The 15,247-nt window shown below is 43.1% G+C and overlaps 1 protein-coding gene across 2 annotated transcripts in view; it reads right to left on the reverse strand.

The window, feature by feature from the left end:
- The window catches only part of GANAB (glucosidase II alpha subunit), a 121,104-nt gene that overhangs the window by 21,892 nt on the left and 83,965 nt on the right, over nucleotides 1–15,247 (reverse strand). For both annotated transcript variants that reach the window (XM_053448796.1, XM_053448795.1), the window contains 3 exons: nucleotides 7,093–7,236; nucleotides 6,479–6,575; nucleotides 6,282–6,383 (listed from right to left, as the gene is read on the reverse strand). In XM_053448796.1, coding sequence (XP_053304771.1) covers nucleotides 6,282–6,383; nucleotides 6,479–6,575; nucleotides 7,093–7,236 — 343 coding nt within the window. The remainder of the gene's footprint in view (nucleotides 1–6,281; nucleotides 6,384–6,478; nucleotides 6,576–7,092; nucleotides 7,237–15,247) is intronic.

The raw sequence follows: 15,247 nt of genomic DNA on the forward strand, positions 1-15,247 counted from the left end.
GCCTGTGTTTCTGGCATAACAAATGGGTTATATACAGTATATACACACATTTATACACATACACACACCTCTCTCAACCAAAGTTACTGCAAGCAGACATACCAGAGGTATCCCCATGAAGGGATCAAGAATAAATGTGGATGATCCGAGAACTAGATTGGTCTCTGGACTGAGCTTTAGGGGAAATTTGTGTTAAATTTAAGAACAAAAGAATAGCTTTTAGAAGATAAGTAACAAAATAGTTTAAGGCACCTACATTGCCTTTCACCTCCTATCTCCTAAAAGGACATGCAACTCCCAATAGTTTTGGAACGAGCATATTATAATAAAGTTCCCTTGGTAACTGTGGAAATCATGAAGAGGGGGGAAAAAACAAAACAGCTCCAGCCCCAACAAGCTGACTATTAACTGGTATGACAGGAAGAGCTATGCATAGATCTGTTATTTTAACCCACTATACCTGGAACTGCGGCTAGACCAAGTGAATGTGGAAGCTGGTTAATGTAATCACAAGGATGGCCTGACAAAGGAGGAGGGATCACCACAAAGGTGGACATACTGTGACCGCTAATCTGGTGACCTGAAGTAAAAGGAACTTAAGGTCTACTCACCAGTGCAAACCACCAGTTTAACTTGCCTTTAGTGGCCAAGTTCTCACTGGGAAGGATTGGATTGTGGCATTGTAAGCACAAGGATTACCTTGGATTCTGCTGAAAGATTGAGGCATCTTCCATACACATGATGAGACTGACCAGACCAGAGTGAAATTGCTCAAGCATGATAGAAACATTGCATTTTAGATGATTGACAGATGATATACAGTTGCAACCGTGCAGAGGATATGACATATGAATTTATTCATTCTTTCTGTAACATCAGCTGCTGAGTTTTGTCCTTCCTTTGGAAGCATCAGCACAGGAACTATGCAAAAGCTTCATGAAATGAGTTTCCATAGCCAAACAGCTGCACTCATGTTGAAGATGACTATATACAATGCCAAGCATCAGCTGGAATAGTGTAAAAAAAAACAAACAAAAAAAAACACCTCTGGAATCTGGAGCAGGACTGAGGAATGTGGGTTTGTCGGATGCCAGGATAATGCTACCGATGGAGAATGCCTACTGTAATGTTTAATGGAGGAGGGAAATTAGGGTTGTTTTTCAGTGTTTAGGCAAAGACCTTCAAAGTGAAGGGAAATGTGAATGCTACAGTATACAAATACATTTTTGATATTGTATGCTTCCAACATTGCGGCAACAGTTTGGGAAAAGTCCATTAATGTACCAGCATGATTGTTCCCTTGTGCACAAAACAAGGACATGGTTTGACAAGTTTTGCATGGAGGAACTAAAGTGTGCAACAGAAAATTCACACCTAAAAATGTTTTTACGTTGTCGTTAATCAGAGGCTTACCAATCCAGAGTTCTGGCTCTTTGAAGCGATATAGTGAAGGTCGGTTTTCAAAATGTCTTGATTAGTGTCGATATAGAAGGGTCTTCGCTGGCAGAATGTTTAATGTTGCCACCAAGTTACTAAAACTTGTTAGGCTTGTAGTCTAAACAAATATTGCTCTGTAGGCATATGTTCAGGCAGCGTATTGCCTGCTGTATAGTATAGCTCTTGGTGTAAGAAATGAAGGATACCTGTAAAGGTTGATATTACATTTTATACATAATGTTTTTGGGAAGATTCGGGTTCCTGATCTGGTTTTACAATGTAAGGTCATTTGCATAGTAATTCACTACAAAGGGTTTGGAACAAAGGGTCCAACAGAGGCGGGATACCCTCCAGGAGGTCAGACAGCTGAAGCAGGAGATGTATTCTAACGTAGCTGTGTGTATTTTCGCATAGACCATCTCCTCCATAACTGGGTCATACAGGAAATCTCTGGAAAGAGGGTCGGGTGAACCACTTCCTGGGTTTTCCAAGGAATTCTGGAATGACTAGGGGCTGAAATAGAGAGTCTAAGAAAAGAGCGCAGCAAACGGACGTGTTCTGGGGCAGGAGACTCAGAACGAAGCTGTGCAAGATGGCATCTGGGAGAAGCCTGTGAGCTGAGAGAGGTTTCCCAAGAATGTGTTTAAGTATCCCTTTTGATTTGTATTAACACGTGTCTTGTGTCGTATGTTTTACAACCTGTAACAGTGACCTAATTCAATATCAATATACTTTTTTCTATACACTTGTATTTGTGCTTTATTCGTCACGCATTCCCTAAAAGAATAACTCTGTAAGAGGGTCATAATTTCTTACATTGGTTCCTCTCCATCTTTAAATTTTGTTTTTCAATTTAAAGATAAAGTCATGAAACAGTCCCAGTCAAGGTGCCTGTGTTGACCCATGTCCACTACCGAACTGGAGCATGGAGCAATGGTAAAGGCTGGCCTGATAAATCACACTTTCTGTTACATCACATGGATGGCTGGGTGTTTGTGTCGCTTATCTGGAAAACACATGGCTCCAGGAAGCACTATAGGAAGAAGGTAAGCCGGCAGAGGCAGTGTGATGCTTTGGGCAATGTTCATTGTGTCCTGCCATTCATGTGGATGTTACTTTGACACGTACCACCTACCTAAGTATTGTTGCAGACCATGTACATCCTTTCATGGACAGAGTATTCACTAAATGAATTGGCCTCTTTCATTGGGAAAATGGTTCAGGAATTGTGAGTTCAAGGTGTTGTATGCCTCCAAATGCCCCAGATCTCAATCCAATTGAGCATCTGTGGGATATGCTGAACAAACAAGTCCAATTCATGGAGGCCCCACCGCACAACTTACAGAACTTGTTTTAGTGCAAGATACTACAGCACACCTCTAGTGGAGTCCATGCCTTGACAGGTCAGGGCTATTTTGGCGGCAAAAGTGGGACCTACACAATTTTAGGTAGGTGGTCATAATGTTATGGCTGATTAGTGTATCTCCAAGGACTCATGGGTGCACGAAGTCCCTATAGATGGAATATTAAGGGGATGAAGCCTTCATGGAGAAAATAGAAGTTTTAAGATGGTCTGTATATCAGCTGTCAATCAATCCTTACGTTTGTAGTTGCCTGTCATTTTAGAACAAGCAGACCAAAAAGTTTCCTGACGGGGTCAAACAATGTAGCTTCACAACTCCTGTATGCTCTGACTAGACGTAGACTAACTTGAGTTATCCGATGAGTAAGAAGACTAAAGACATTCTGTGTATAGCTGGACAATAGAGTCAGTGGGCAAGCCCTGGAAGGAGGCATGCATAAAAAGGCTGGTCCACCTGCCACTGTGTCCACATCATTCTAGAGTGGAAACAGGACTCAAGCAGCCAGCTGGCCCAAAGCTGTAATGCTGTAGTCGTCCAAGGATCCTGTCTCCAGCACCAAGTAGTTAACTGGTCCCCTAAGAAACCAACCAGGGCTGCATACAAGGTTACCAAAACCAACAGGGATAGGGGAATGCCATAGGGTGTCTTTTAGCTACTAAAAAAAAAAAAAACAAACCTATTAAATGGATCCCCCCAGCCATCATATATCCCTAAATCCATCTGGTTAATTTCCATTTTTTTCTTTTTGCAAATGCTCCTATATGCATTTGTCCTTTACAGAGCCCCAATGCACATGTGTAGAAAACACTGCAATTTAAATCCTGCGAGGGGTGAATGCTGCACGCAGCCAGACTATGATAGAGGAAGAAGGGCTATGTCTTCTGTGTCAGGTAATTGCTTTATTGTTGTACTGTTCTTAGAAGAATACCTATTAATGTATTCACTTTAATGTGCATTAATCTTTGCAGGTGTGCATTAATCTTTGCAGGCAGTGCCACGTACATTAGACTGTCCCTTTGAAGAAAAATACTCACTTAATATTTTTAGTCAAACTAGTCTTGTCAAACCAACCTACTATTCCATGAAGTCAGTAAAATATAGATCCAGGAGTGCCAGTAGATGTGATCTATTTGGACTTAGATACAGTTCCACAAAGAGGTTACTGTACAAATTGTCAGAAACAAGCTTAGGGACAAGTGTACGTACTTGGATTGAAAATTGGCTATAAAAATAGAATGCGAAAAGTGGTTGTAACTGGAACCAAACTGGACCAAGGTATTAAGCAGAGTACTTGTTTATTACTAATCTCCCATGTTCCAATGAGAGCCATGTTTGCTGATGACAGCATTTAAAATACCTTGAGGTGTCTAGTTTTTATAAATATATGGTTTGATGGGGTAAATTGCATTGGCCGGCTTCAAAGATACCCAAAATAGCACATGGGGCAGAATGACCAGCTTTGCCACCAGAAATACCTTTTATCCCCCTATATCCCAGAGTGGCATATCATGGGACAGAGTGGCATACAGGGGGATAAAAGGCATTCCTGGAGGAGAAAAGCCTTATGCCACTTACCAGTGCTTCCGACTCCCTGGCGTCTGGTGGGGGCAGCGTGTGGAGGCCAGTGTTGGTTCCGCTGGTGCTGCGTTGGAAATACAAGCAACAGCGGGGGTTGTCTGTGTCCAGCGAGCGGACGTTCGTCGGCTGCCAGAGAAGATAATTCCCTGCAGCGCTGAGATGAATTCTCCTCTCTGGCAGCCAGGGAAGGCATGTGCGTAGACATCGTCCGCTGCTGCTCGCCGGCACTCGGTGATAGACACCGGTGTATGTGCCGGCAGCAGCAGAGGTTACCAGACAGGAGGATCCAGGTACCCTTGCAGCGCTGGAAGAAAGGAGATTTAGTCTAAGGCAAAGGGAATTTTTTTTTTTTTTTACAGCAAGGACAATAAAGATGTGGAATTCTGTCTGCAGAGGTATTTTTTATCAGAGTCTGTACAGATATTTAAACAGCAACTGGATGAATACTCGCAAACACATAATATTGAGTGGAAAGAGCCACAAACTAGGTTTTGTTTTGCCTTCTTTTGGATCAACAGCAATTAACAGATATGGGAAGGCTAAACTTTAACGCTTGTCTTTTTTTCAGCCTTTGTAACTATGTAATATGCCACATCCACCCCCTGACATGCCACCATGCCCCCCTACCTCCCATTCTTACCCCCATGCTCCATACTCCCTGGTGTCTAGTGGGGGCAGCCTGTGAACGTCCGGTGACCACCAGAAGGCCATGTGACGTCTGTGCTCCATCATAGAAACCCCAGCGGAAGTGGAGGGCAGTAGCAGAGGTTGTGTGGGCACATCGCACAGAGGCCCACCGGTGCCACCTAGGAGGATCCAGGTACCCTGCAGAGGATCCTCCTTTCTGGCAGCCGGCGAACGTTGCGCGCAGACAACCTCTGTTGCTGTTGGCCGGGACTTCCATGGTGGAGCACCGGAAGGTCAATGTCACGCCGGTGCTTCATCATAGAAGCCCTGGCAGAAGTGGAGGGCAAAGGATGTCTGCGCGCATCGCACAGACGTTCACCAGCTGCCAAAGAGGAAGATCCAGATCCCCTGCAGTGTTGTTGGGGGATCTTGATCTTAGTGTTATAGTCAGATTTCTATTTGAGGTTGAGCACTTGCTCTGAAAACCTTAATCTTATATTCGATAACATAGATTCGACTAATCGATGATGAAATTTCGTTGGCAACGATTTTCATTATGGCTTAGTTGTTGCAGCCCTAAAACAGGGTATTGATTCACAGGAGGAGATCATTTTGCCTCCGTACAGGTCAATGGTAAAATCTCACCTTGAATATACGGTGCAATTCTGGGCACTGGTCTTTGAAAAGATCTTAGTAATGGACACTCAAAAAGTTGCATCTTAGAGGGGATATCATAACATTATATAAATATGCGCATGGACAATATAAAGAGGCCTCCATGGATCTGTTTACTAACAGAAATGTACAACGAACTAGAAGCCATCTTCTGAGACTGGAAGAGCAAAGATTTCATAAACCAAGGAAGGGATTCTTTACAGTAAGGGCAATAAAAGTATGGAATTCACTGCCAAGAGGTTGTGGTGGTATCAAACACAATGGATGCCTTCCAAAAGGGTCTGGATATTTTTTTCTTTTTTTAGAAAAAAACAATCATACAAAATGATAGAAAATTTTGGAGCCTCTTGATAGGGGACCAAAAAAAAAAAAATGGAATGACCCAAGTGGCAAAATTGGGTGTTTTTTGCCTTCTTATGGACGTTTTTCAGCCTAAATCACTATGTTAACTCTGCTGACTGAGGAGATAGTTGGGAGGACAAACAACTCAAGGTCAGGAGACATGTCTGACTGGAACTGCAGATTTTTCATACTTGGCCAGACAACAAAGAAAAAATTCTCCATCTCATGTGACATCCCAAATACTTAGGGCACACAAACCTCCACAGAATGAAATGCCAACCAGAGCCAGGCTTAAGCACATAGGGATGGATATTTTCAGGTGATCCCACTCCGCAGCATTGTCACCAGTCCACACAGCACCTAAGGCGAAAAAAAATGAAAAAAGTGAGCTAGTTATCTGATTAAATAGTTTCTTCTCATTAGGCCATCAAATTCCCTGGATATACTGTTCTTACCATAGCGTTGTGAACCTGCAAAGAATGCTCTGGTCAATACGAAGGGTCGCTCCTTACCCCCAGAGCGCTGGATTAGGCCCTCAGCTGTAGCTCTTTGCTATTAGGGAGCATAAGAAAAGTTATTCCTGTGGAATTCCAAAGTTAAAAAGCTACAGAAGATAAACTAGCTGCTACATTTGAGTAGTTAGCGTATGCACTTAATCATATAAATTACACCCTTTCATTACTGTTAACAATAGCAGTGTTGGCCCAGTGGGCTGGATGTATAAAGGGAGCATTTTTCATGTGGTAATACAGTTTTACTGGACTAACATATGTTTTCTACCATTTGTTCAATCTACCTTCATCGCTCATGAAATAGTAAACAGAATAAAGAGAAAAAAAAAAAAAGAAAAACACGTCATACATATGAGGTAGCATATGGGTCAGGAAGAACAGACCAGGTTTTCCTGACTCATAGAACGCCCCAAATGTCTTGAATCCCCCCCCAAACTGCAATACAACTGTTTGCATTACTATGTGAAAATGGAAAGAGAACATGTCTAGTATGGAATGATAAACAATGAGGTTCTTACAGTTGTCTGTTGGAATAAGAATGGAGTGGGTTTACTCACCACATAGAACCCATACAGGTTATGCACATCCCTGTGTTCCCAGCCTCTCCAGTGAACAGCATCTTTATGCATTGTTACTTCAGGACCATTAAAAACTGATGGTTCGTTCATATCATTCCAGATGAACAGATTATCCATGGATCCCTATGGTGAAACACATACAAACATGACATGAGTGCAATACATGACTATTATATTTTGTATACACATACAGTGAACTAAATGAACCCTTTGGAATTAACCTGTTTTCTTAAAGCACAATTTTTTTATCTGTCATGTCTTTAACACACCAAACAAACATTCACAGATTTGGTGGGAAAAAAAAAGTAGGTGAACCTTTGGATTTAATAACTAGTCAAAAAGCCTTTGGCAACAATAACCTCAAACAAGTGCTTCTGGTAGATGGACACCAGAACTGCACAACTTTTCATACAGAGCTGTTTAAGCTCAGCCATATTCTATGGATGTCTTGCATGAATGGCTCTGACTGGGCTACTCCAAAAGGTGGATATTCTTTTTTTAAAACCATTCTGAAGTAGATTTACTTTGTTGTTTAGGGTAATTGTCCTGCTACATCATACAAACTTTTACTGAGCTTCAGCTGGAGGTCAGCCATCCTGACATTATCCTGTAGGATACCTTGATAAACTTGGGAATTGTCTCCTTCCACCATGACAAGCAGTCCAGAAAGCAAAGCAGCCCTAAAACATGATGCTCCCTGCAACATATGTCACCACTAGAATATCTTGTAGGTATGTGGTGCCCTTTTCACACCATATGTAGTGCTGCATGTTCTTCCCAAACGATTCTACCTTAGTTTGGTCCACAAAACATTTTCCAGGTAGTGCTGTGTAGTGTGAAGATGCTCTTTGGCAAACATCAGGCTTGCAGCAATGTTTGATTGATAGACTCCTTAAAAGTTATTAACCAGTTCCAATTATTCCTTCAAGCTTTTAGCAGGTATATTTAATAAATAGGTACCGTATATTCCAGCGTATAAGACGACTTTTTAACCCCAGAAAATCTTCTTAAAAGTCGGGGGTCGTCTTATATGCCGGGTACTAACCGAGTACCGAATACTTACCCAGCCGGAGAGTCCCACGAAGCCACAAATCTCTAGGGGAGGGGCGAGTGGAGAAGCTGCCCTGATCAGCAGGGCTGGTTGGGTAGATCACGACCTCCCTCTAACTAAACCAACATTAGGGAGCTCGAGGTCTGGCACTTCAGACCTCGGCTTCCCTGCTCCCTAATCACTACGTGCCGGCTATTGATGCCGAGCGCGGTGATGACGTCATGTCCCGGTGCGTAGTGATGAGGGAGCAGTAAACAGAGGTCTGACATGACAGACCTCGCGCACCCACAACTGGATGGAAGAAAGAAGATAGAAGATGAGAAAGGTAAGAGATGGGGAGAAAGGGGTGTGAGTGCAGTGCATGTATGTTGGTGTGAGATGGTCAGTGTGTTTGTAAGCTGATATATATATATATATATATATACACACACACATACATGTGTGTATATATACAGTATATACATGTGTGTATATATATATATATATACACATACATATGTGTGTGTGTGTATGTTTATATACGTGTGTGTGTGTGTGTGTGTGTGTGTGTGTGTGTGTGTGTAAAGGCAGGGGTGTGTGGTGAGGGCAGTGTATAAATGTGTATGTATTGACAGGCGTATGTTAGTATGTGTAGATATAGTGTGTGTGTGTGTGTGTAAGGGCAGTGTATGTATGTATATGTCTGTATAACAACCAGCCAATCACCGGTAAGGTACATCGCTTGCCGTGATTGGCTGGTTGTTGTACGCTGGGTAGAGGGGTAGTCTTATACGGCGAGTATAGTCCAAACTCTATATTTGAACTGGAAAAGTTGGGGGTCATCTTATACGCCAGAATATACGGTATACAGAATATACACATTTTTTATTTTAAAACATTTTACTCTTATTCTTTTAAATAGAAAATTCCCATCGTAAGAATAAATCTCAAAATTATACAATCTAGATATCAAATGTAAAAATTCATACATTCATAGATTCCTTGCATCCACAGGTAATATATATTTTTGATGACTTCCTTTATAAATTCTGAGATAAAGTCATACAGTAATTTCATGTATGCTTATTTAATGCCAAGTGGGGATCCATTCAACATTCATGCTTATTGTCACGGTGCATCAATCATAACCCCAGACTTAATGGGCTATACGGGCTCCCTAGGGAGAAGAGGCAAGGTGCAGCCAAGGAAAGAAAAAATCCCACTACCTTAATGTTTTGGGTTTTTTTTGTTAGACTCAAAGTTGATCCAAGGAGGCCAGCTTTCAACATATTTCCTGATGTCTTCACTTATTCTAAAAAAAATCTCAATTTTATATTAGTAATTTGGTTTAAAATATGTGGCCAGGTTGGGGGGGGGGGTGTTCTTACGCCTTCCAGTTACGTGCCATACAGATTTTAACTGCTGCTACACATTTTAGATTTGGTTTATTTTTTAATGGCTATGTATAATAAAAAGGACTGCAAGGTCAGAGTCCATTTCAATGCAAAAGGGGTCTTAAATAGTTTCTCAGTTTCTTCCTTCAAAACTAGGCTTATCACAGCTCCACCATATGTGAGACATGGTTCCCAGCTCTTGCCTACATCTCCAGCACTTATTGGAGGTAGCTCTAAACATTCCATGCAGAATTATTAGTACATAGTACCAATGGTGAATAAATTAAAAACATGAATTTATTTTCCTTGTCACTTCCAAGTAGCCTAGGAGATGGCTCCGCCTATCCAAATAGGGCAGGAAAGAATAAAACCCTCAGAACCTCCCCCTTTCCTTCAGTGTATACAAAAGACCAAAATATGGAACAAAAATAAGCCTTAATTAGGGAGGACAAAAAATAGCTACCGGGAAGTGACAAGGAAAAGAAATTCTCAGGTAAAGATTTAACGTTTCCCCTGTCATTCCTGGTAGCGTAGGAGATTTAAAAAGACATTAGGGAGGGAATGAAACAATGGACCCCAAGACATCACCTAGACCGGCAGGCTGCAGACGATAATGTTTAATGAAGATATGAACACTTTTTCAAACAGCAGCTTTGCAAATGTGCTCGATTGGAACTTTTTCAGCCCAAGATGTCGCAACTGCCAGAGTAGAATGAGCCTTGAGGCCAGAGGGAGGTTTGTGACAGGACCGACCTGTACCCTGACTGGGTACTCCCGGCAAACGTTGCTTCCTTTGCCCCATGGCCACCGGGGCACCAGAGATTAACCCCTTCACTGTGGCTAGCTAAAACTGAGCTACACAGGGTGGCTATCGTCCTGAAAAGGACAAAATACGCGATCATAGCCGAGAACACAGCTCTTCAGGAACCTCGGCCGTACTGTAGTATACCGAAGTATAGCAATACAGCACCCTACCGCCCTAATAAGGGCAACACCAAGGCTTACCTCAATAACAAGACAGGACTGAGGTAAGTGAGGTAAAACAGGAACTCTATTTGGGAACACAGGGGTATTTAAACAGTACAAGGGATTGCGTTACGTCCAATAGACACACAAGGGAATTGCGTCCAATAGACACAAGGGAATTACATCCTGCCCTCCTTTGCGTATGACTGAGTATTACCACTCAGCCCAGTGGGGGGTCTCTACTGTAGTCTGTGTAAGGGGGGAGGGGGCAGGACATGTGGCACCTGGACAGGGTAGCAAACAAGGGGAACAAAAGCACACACCATAATTACAACATATACTGGGAAATGCAGGTATCACAAACAATAACTATTACAGATGGTACCGATTAACCCGGGGCCGTCACAAGGTTCATTACCAGTAGCTCTGTATGCTTCACTAATACCCGAGATAAACCATCTAGCTATAGAGAACTACCCTATCCTCCAAAAATTGAAGACAAGGATTCAAGAGACTGTATCTCGGCCATTCTTCTAGCTGGTCAAAGCATCCAGGTGACCGGGATGTCTTTGATGGGCTCGAATGGAAGGGAAGCCAGGCTACCTAGAACTAAATTCAGGTCCCAGAGGCCTCCTGAATCAAAGAACTCTAGAGATAGCTTTCATAAAACGAGACCCCCAAGGATGCACAGCTAGCCATTCGATAGAGAGCCAAGAGCTGCCACATAAACCTTCAAGGTGGCTGGAGACAGACCTTTAGGAAAACCTGCTTGGAAAAATCTAAGATGTTACTGATAGAGACATTATTCCAATGGAGCTGTCTGCTAGAACACCTGGGGCAGAAGGACTTCCGGATCATACCAGAAACTGGTCACCTGCTTCCGGCCCTTCATCAGGATATCGGCCACCCCTTCGGAGACCAGCTTGGATCAATTTCTCCATCTCAGGAGCAACGTTGACAATTTGAAGTAAGCGGGGTTCTGGTGGAGCAGGTCCGGCTTGATCTCAAACTTCTTTGGGCACTCTACGAACAGACTGATGAACTCTGGGTACTAAATCCTTTTGGCCCAGTCGGGAGCTATCAAGATCACCCGGCATCTCTCTCTCTTGGTCTTCCTGCGAACCCTGGTGATGAGAGGAAGAGAGGTAAAGATGTAACCCAGCTTGAAGTCCCAAGTCTGAGAAAAGGCATCCAGAGCTATGGGGTGGCCAGCTGATGACAGGGAATAAAACAGAGTCCATTTTCTGTTGGTTGCTGTAGCCACGAGGTCGATATCCAGAGTTCCCCAGTTTCTTGTGATCTGCAGGAATGTCGAATCGTTTAGGCTCCATTTTCCTTGAAGAACTGACATTCTGCTGAGGAAATCCACCCATGAATGAACACAGCCGAAACATGAGAGATTGAACTTGGCCAATTTCCCAATCTCCCAATTGGAGACTCCTTGTGCCTTCCTGTTCAGGAAAGCCACCACTGTGCGATTGTCTGACAGAATCCTCACTACTTCCCTCGTAATCTGGACTGCCGAAAAAGAAGCACTTTCCAGACTGCTTGAAGCTCCAGCACATTTATACAGTGGGGCAAAAAAGTATTGAGTCAGCCACCAATTGTGCAAGTTCTCTCATTTAAAAAGATGAGAAAGGCCTGTAATTTTCACCGTAGGTACACTTCAACTATAAGAGACAGAATGGGGGGAAAGAATACAGGAAATCACATTGTAGGATTTGGTCACCTACCAACAAGCAAGATATCTGGCTCTCATAGACCTGTAACATCTTCTTTAAGTGTCTCCTCTGTCTTCCACTCATTACCTGTATTAATGGCACCTGTTTGAACTTGTTATCAGTATAAAAGACACCTGTCCACAACCTCAAACAGTCACACTCCAAACCCCACTATGGCCAAGACCAAAGAGAAAGACACCAGAAACAAAATTGTAGACCTGCACCAGGCTGGGAAGACTGAATCTGCAATAAGCAAGCAGCTTGGTGTGAAGAAATCAACTGTGGGAGCAATTATTCGAAAACAGAAGACATACAGGACCACTGATAAATCACCCCGTGGTGTCAAAATGATCACAAGAACGGTGAGCAAAGGTCCCAGAACCACACGGGGGGACATAGTGAATGACCTGCAGAGAGCTGGGACCAAAGTAACAAAGGCTACCATCAGTAACACACTACGCTGCCAGGGACTCAAATCATGCAGTGCCAGACGTGTCCCCCTGCTTAAGCCAGTACATGTCCGGGCCCGTCTGAAGTTTGCTAGAGAGCATTTGGATGATCCAGAAGGATGGCGAATGGGCGAATGTCATATGGTCAGATGAAACCAAAGTAGAACTTTTTGGTAGAAATGCAACTCGTCGTGTTTGGAGGAGAAAGAATGCTGAGTTGCATCCAAAGAACACCATACCTACGGTGAAGCATGGGGGTGGAAACATCATGCTTTGGGGCTGTTTTTCTGCAAAGGGACCAGGACGACAGATCCGTGTAAAGGAAAGAATGAACGGGGCCATGTATCGTGAGATTTTGAGTGAAAACCTCCTTCCATCAGCAAGGGCATTGATGATGAAACGTGGCTGGGTCTTTCAGCATGACAATGATCCCAAACACATACCGCCCGGGCAACAAAGGAGTGGCTTCGTAAGAAGCATTTCAAGGTCCTGGAGTGGCCTAGCCAGTCTCCAGATCTCAACCCCATAGAAAACCTTTTGAGGGAGTTGAAAGTCTGTGTTGCCCAGCGACAGCCCCAAAACATCACTGGTCTAGAGGAGATCTCCATGGAGGAATGGTCAAAAATATCAGCAACAGTGTGTGAAAACCTTGTGAAGACTTACAGAAAACGTTTGACCTCTGTCATTGCCAACAAAGGGTATATAACAAAGTATTGATATGAACCTTTGTTATTGACCACCATAATTTGCAAATAAATTCTTTAAAAATCAGACAATGTGATTTATGGACTTTGTCTCATTCTGTCTCATTACAGGCCTTTCATCTTTTTAAGTGTGAGAACTTGCACAATTGGTAGCTGACTAAATACTTTTTTGCCCCACTGTATGTAGGAGTCGCCCCTGGTTTGGCCAAAAGCCTTGCCTGTATTCTTCTTCCAGCGTGGCCACTCACCCGGATAAAGTGGCATCTGTAGAAACTACTGTCCATGTAATTTCGGTCCCGACCAGCCCTGAACAACATCTTTCCCCTTGAAGCCAACATCTGAGAAAAGAATGAACACTGGCTGAATAGCATACTTCCTTGAGAGTGCCGGAATGGAGAGATGCCATGTCCCCAGGATGAAATTCTGTAGAGGACGGATATGAAGAAGAGCCCATGCCAGGGCAGGCCTTGTAGACACCATCATTCCCAGAGGACGCATGAGGAGCCTCAGACTAGAGAGATGCCTGGATAGGATCAAGCAGGTTAGGCTGGTGATATTTTGAACCTTGTCTCCCGGCAGGAAGATCTTGTGACAGGTTGTCCAATTTCCTTCACGGGATCGATCCTGTTCTGGTGGGAAGCAAACAGGCTTTTCAAAAATTGATAATCCATCCCAAATCCTTAAGTAGGCAAACAGTCCAGTGAATCTGCTGAGTTATAAGATCTGATTAGCTTGCTGCCAAAAGTCAGTCTAAATAAGGGACCACTTTGATTCCTTCCTTCCTCAGAAAAGCAACAACTCCTGACAGCAGTTTGGTGAAAATTCTTGGTGCAGAAGCGAGACCAAAAGGAAGGGCCTGAAAACGGAAGAATCCCTTTTGTGGAAGGGATGGCTACCCGAAGAAGCTTTTCGGACTCTTGTCTGATGGGAAGATTTAGACAGGCATCTTGAAGGTCAAGAGTAGCCAGAAAAGAAACTCTATGGTGGATTCCTCTTTGACCCGAAGGCACAGGAATCCACACCTGATCTGCCTCTTCCTCGGAAAGGCCAAAAGCTGGAACCATAAGGTCTATCTCAAAATGGGGACTGGAGTCTGGAATCCTTAAATGGATGACTTAAATGGGTTAGGACTAAAACGAGGCCGATGTTTACATTTGGGCAAAAACGCTTGCCACCAGCAGGTTTTTTCCAATAGAACTTCTAGTTCTTTCCTGAACAAATCTCTCCCAGAGAATGGCATAACACACAAATGGTGCTTGGAACCTGAGTCTGCTATCCATACAGCTCTTTTAGAGACCACTGACAGGGCAGAGGCCCTAGCAGCCATACAGACGGATTCCATAGCTAAATCATACATAGCTACATAGTTAGATAGGCTGAAAAAGAAAAAAAGACGTGTCCATCAAGTTCAGCCTTTCCCAAAAAAAGTTGCGGCTCTTCCTATTTTGCACAAACTAAGGAAAATATTCTTCCCAGACCCCAGGGAGGTAGTCAGATCTCTCCTTGGATCAAGAAGCAGTTTCCCCATAATTTAAAAAATTTTATACCTGAATATTATGTTTCTACAAGTATTCATCTAATTGTTGTTTAAATGTCTGTACAGGGTCTGATAAAACTACCTCTGCAGGCAAAGAATTCAACATCATTATTGTCCTAACTGTAAAAAACCCTTTCCTTTGCCTTAGACTAAACCTCCTTTCTTCCAGGCTAAAAGCGTGACCACATGTCCTATGCATAGTCCTGTTTATGACTAGATAGCCACACAATATTTTGTATTGGCCCCGAATATATTTATATAATGCCATCATACCCCCTCTGAGGTGCCGTTTTTCTAAACTATTTACTGTATTTGCTTGATTTTAAGATGACC

The sequence above is a fragment of the Spea bombifrons genome, chromosome 10 (assembly GCF_027358695.1).
Source record: "Spea bombifrons isolate aSpeBom1 chromosome 10, aSpeBom1.2.pri, whole genome shotgun sequence".
NCBI classification, from domain to species: Eukaryota; Metazoa; Chordata; class Amphibia; order Anura; family Pelobatidae; genus Spea; species Spea bombifrons.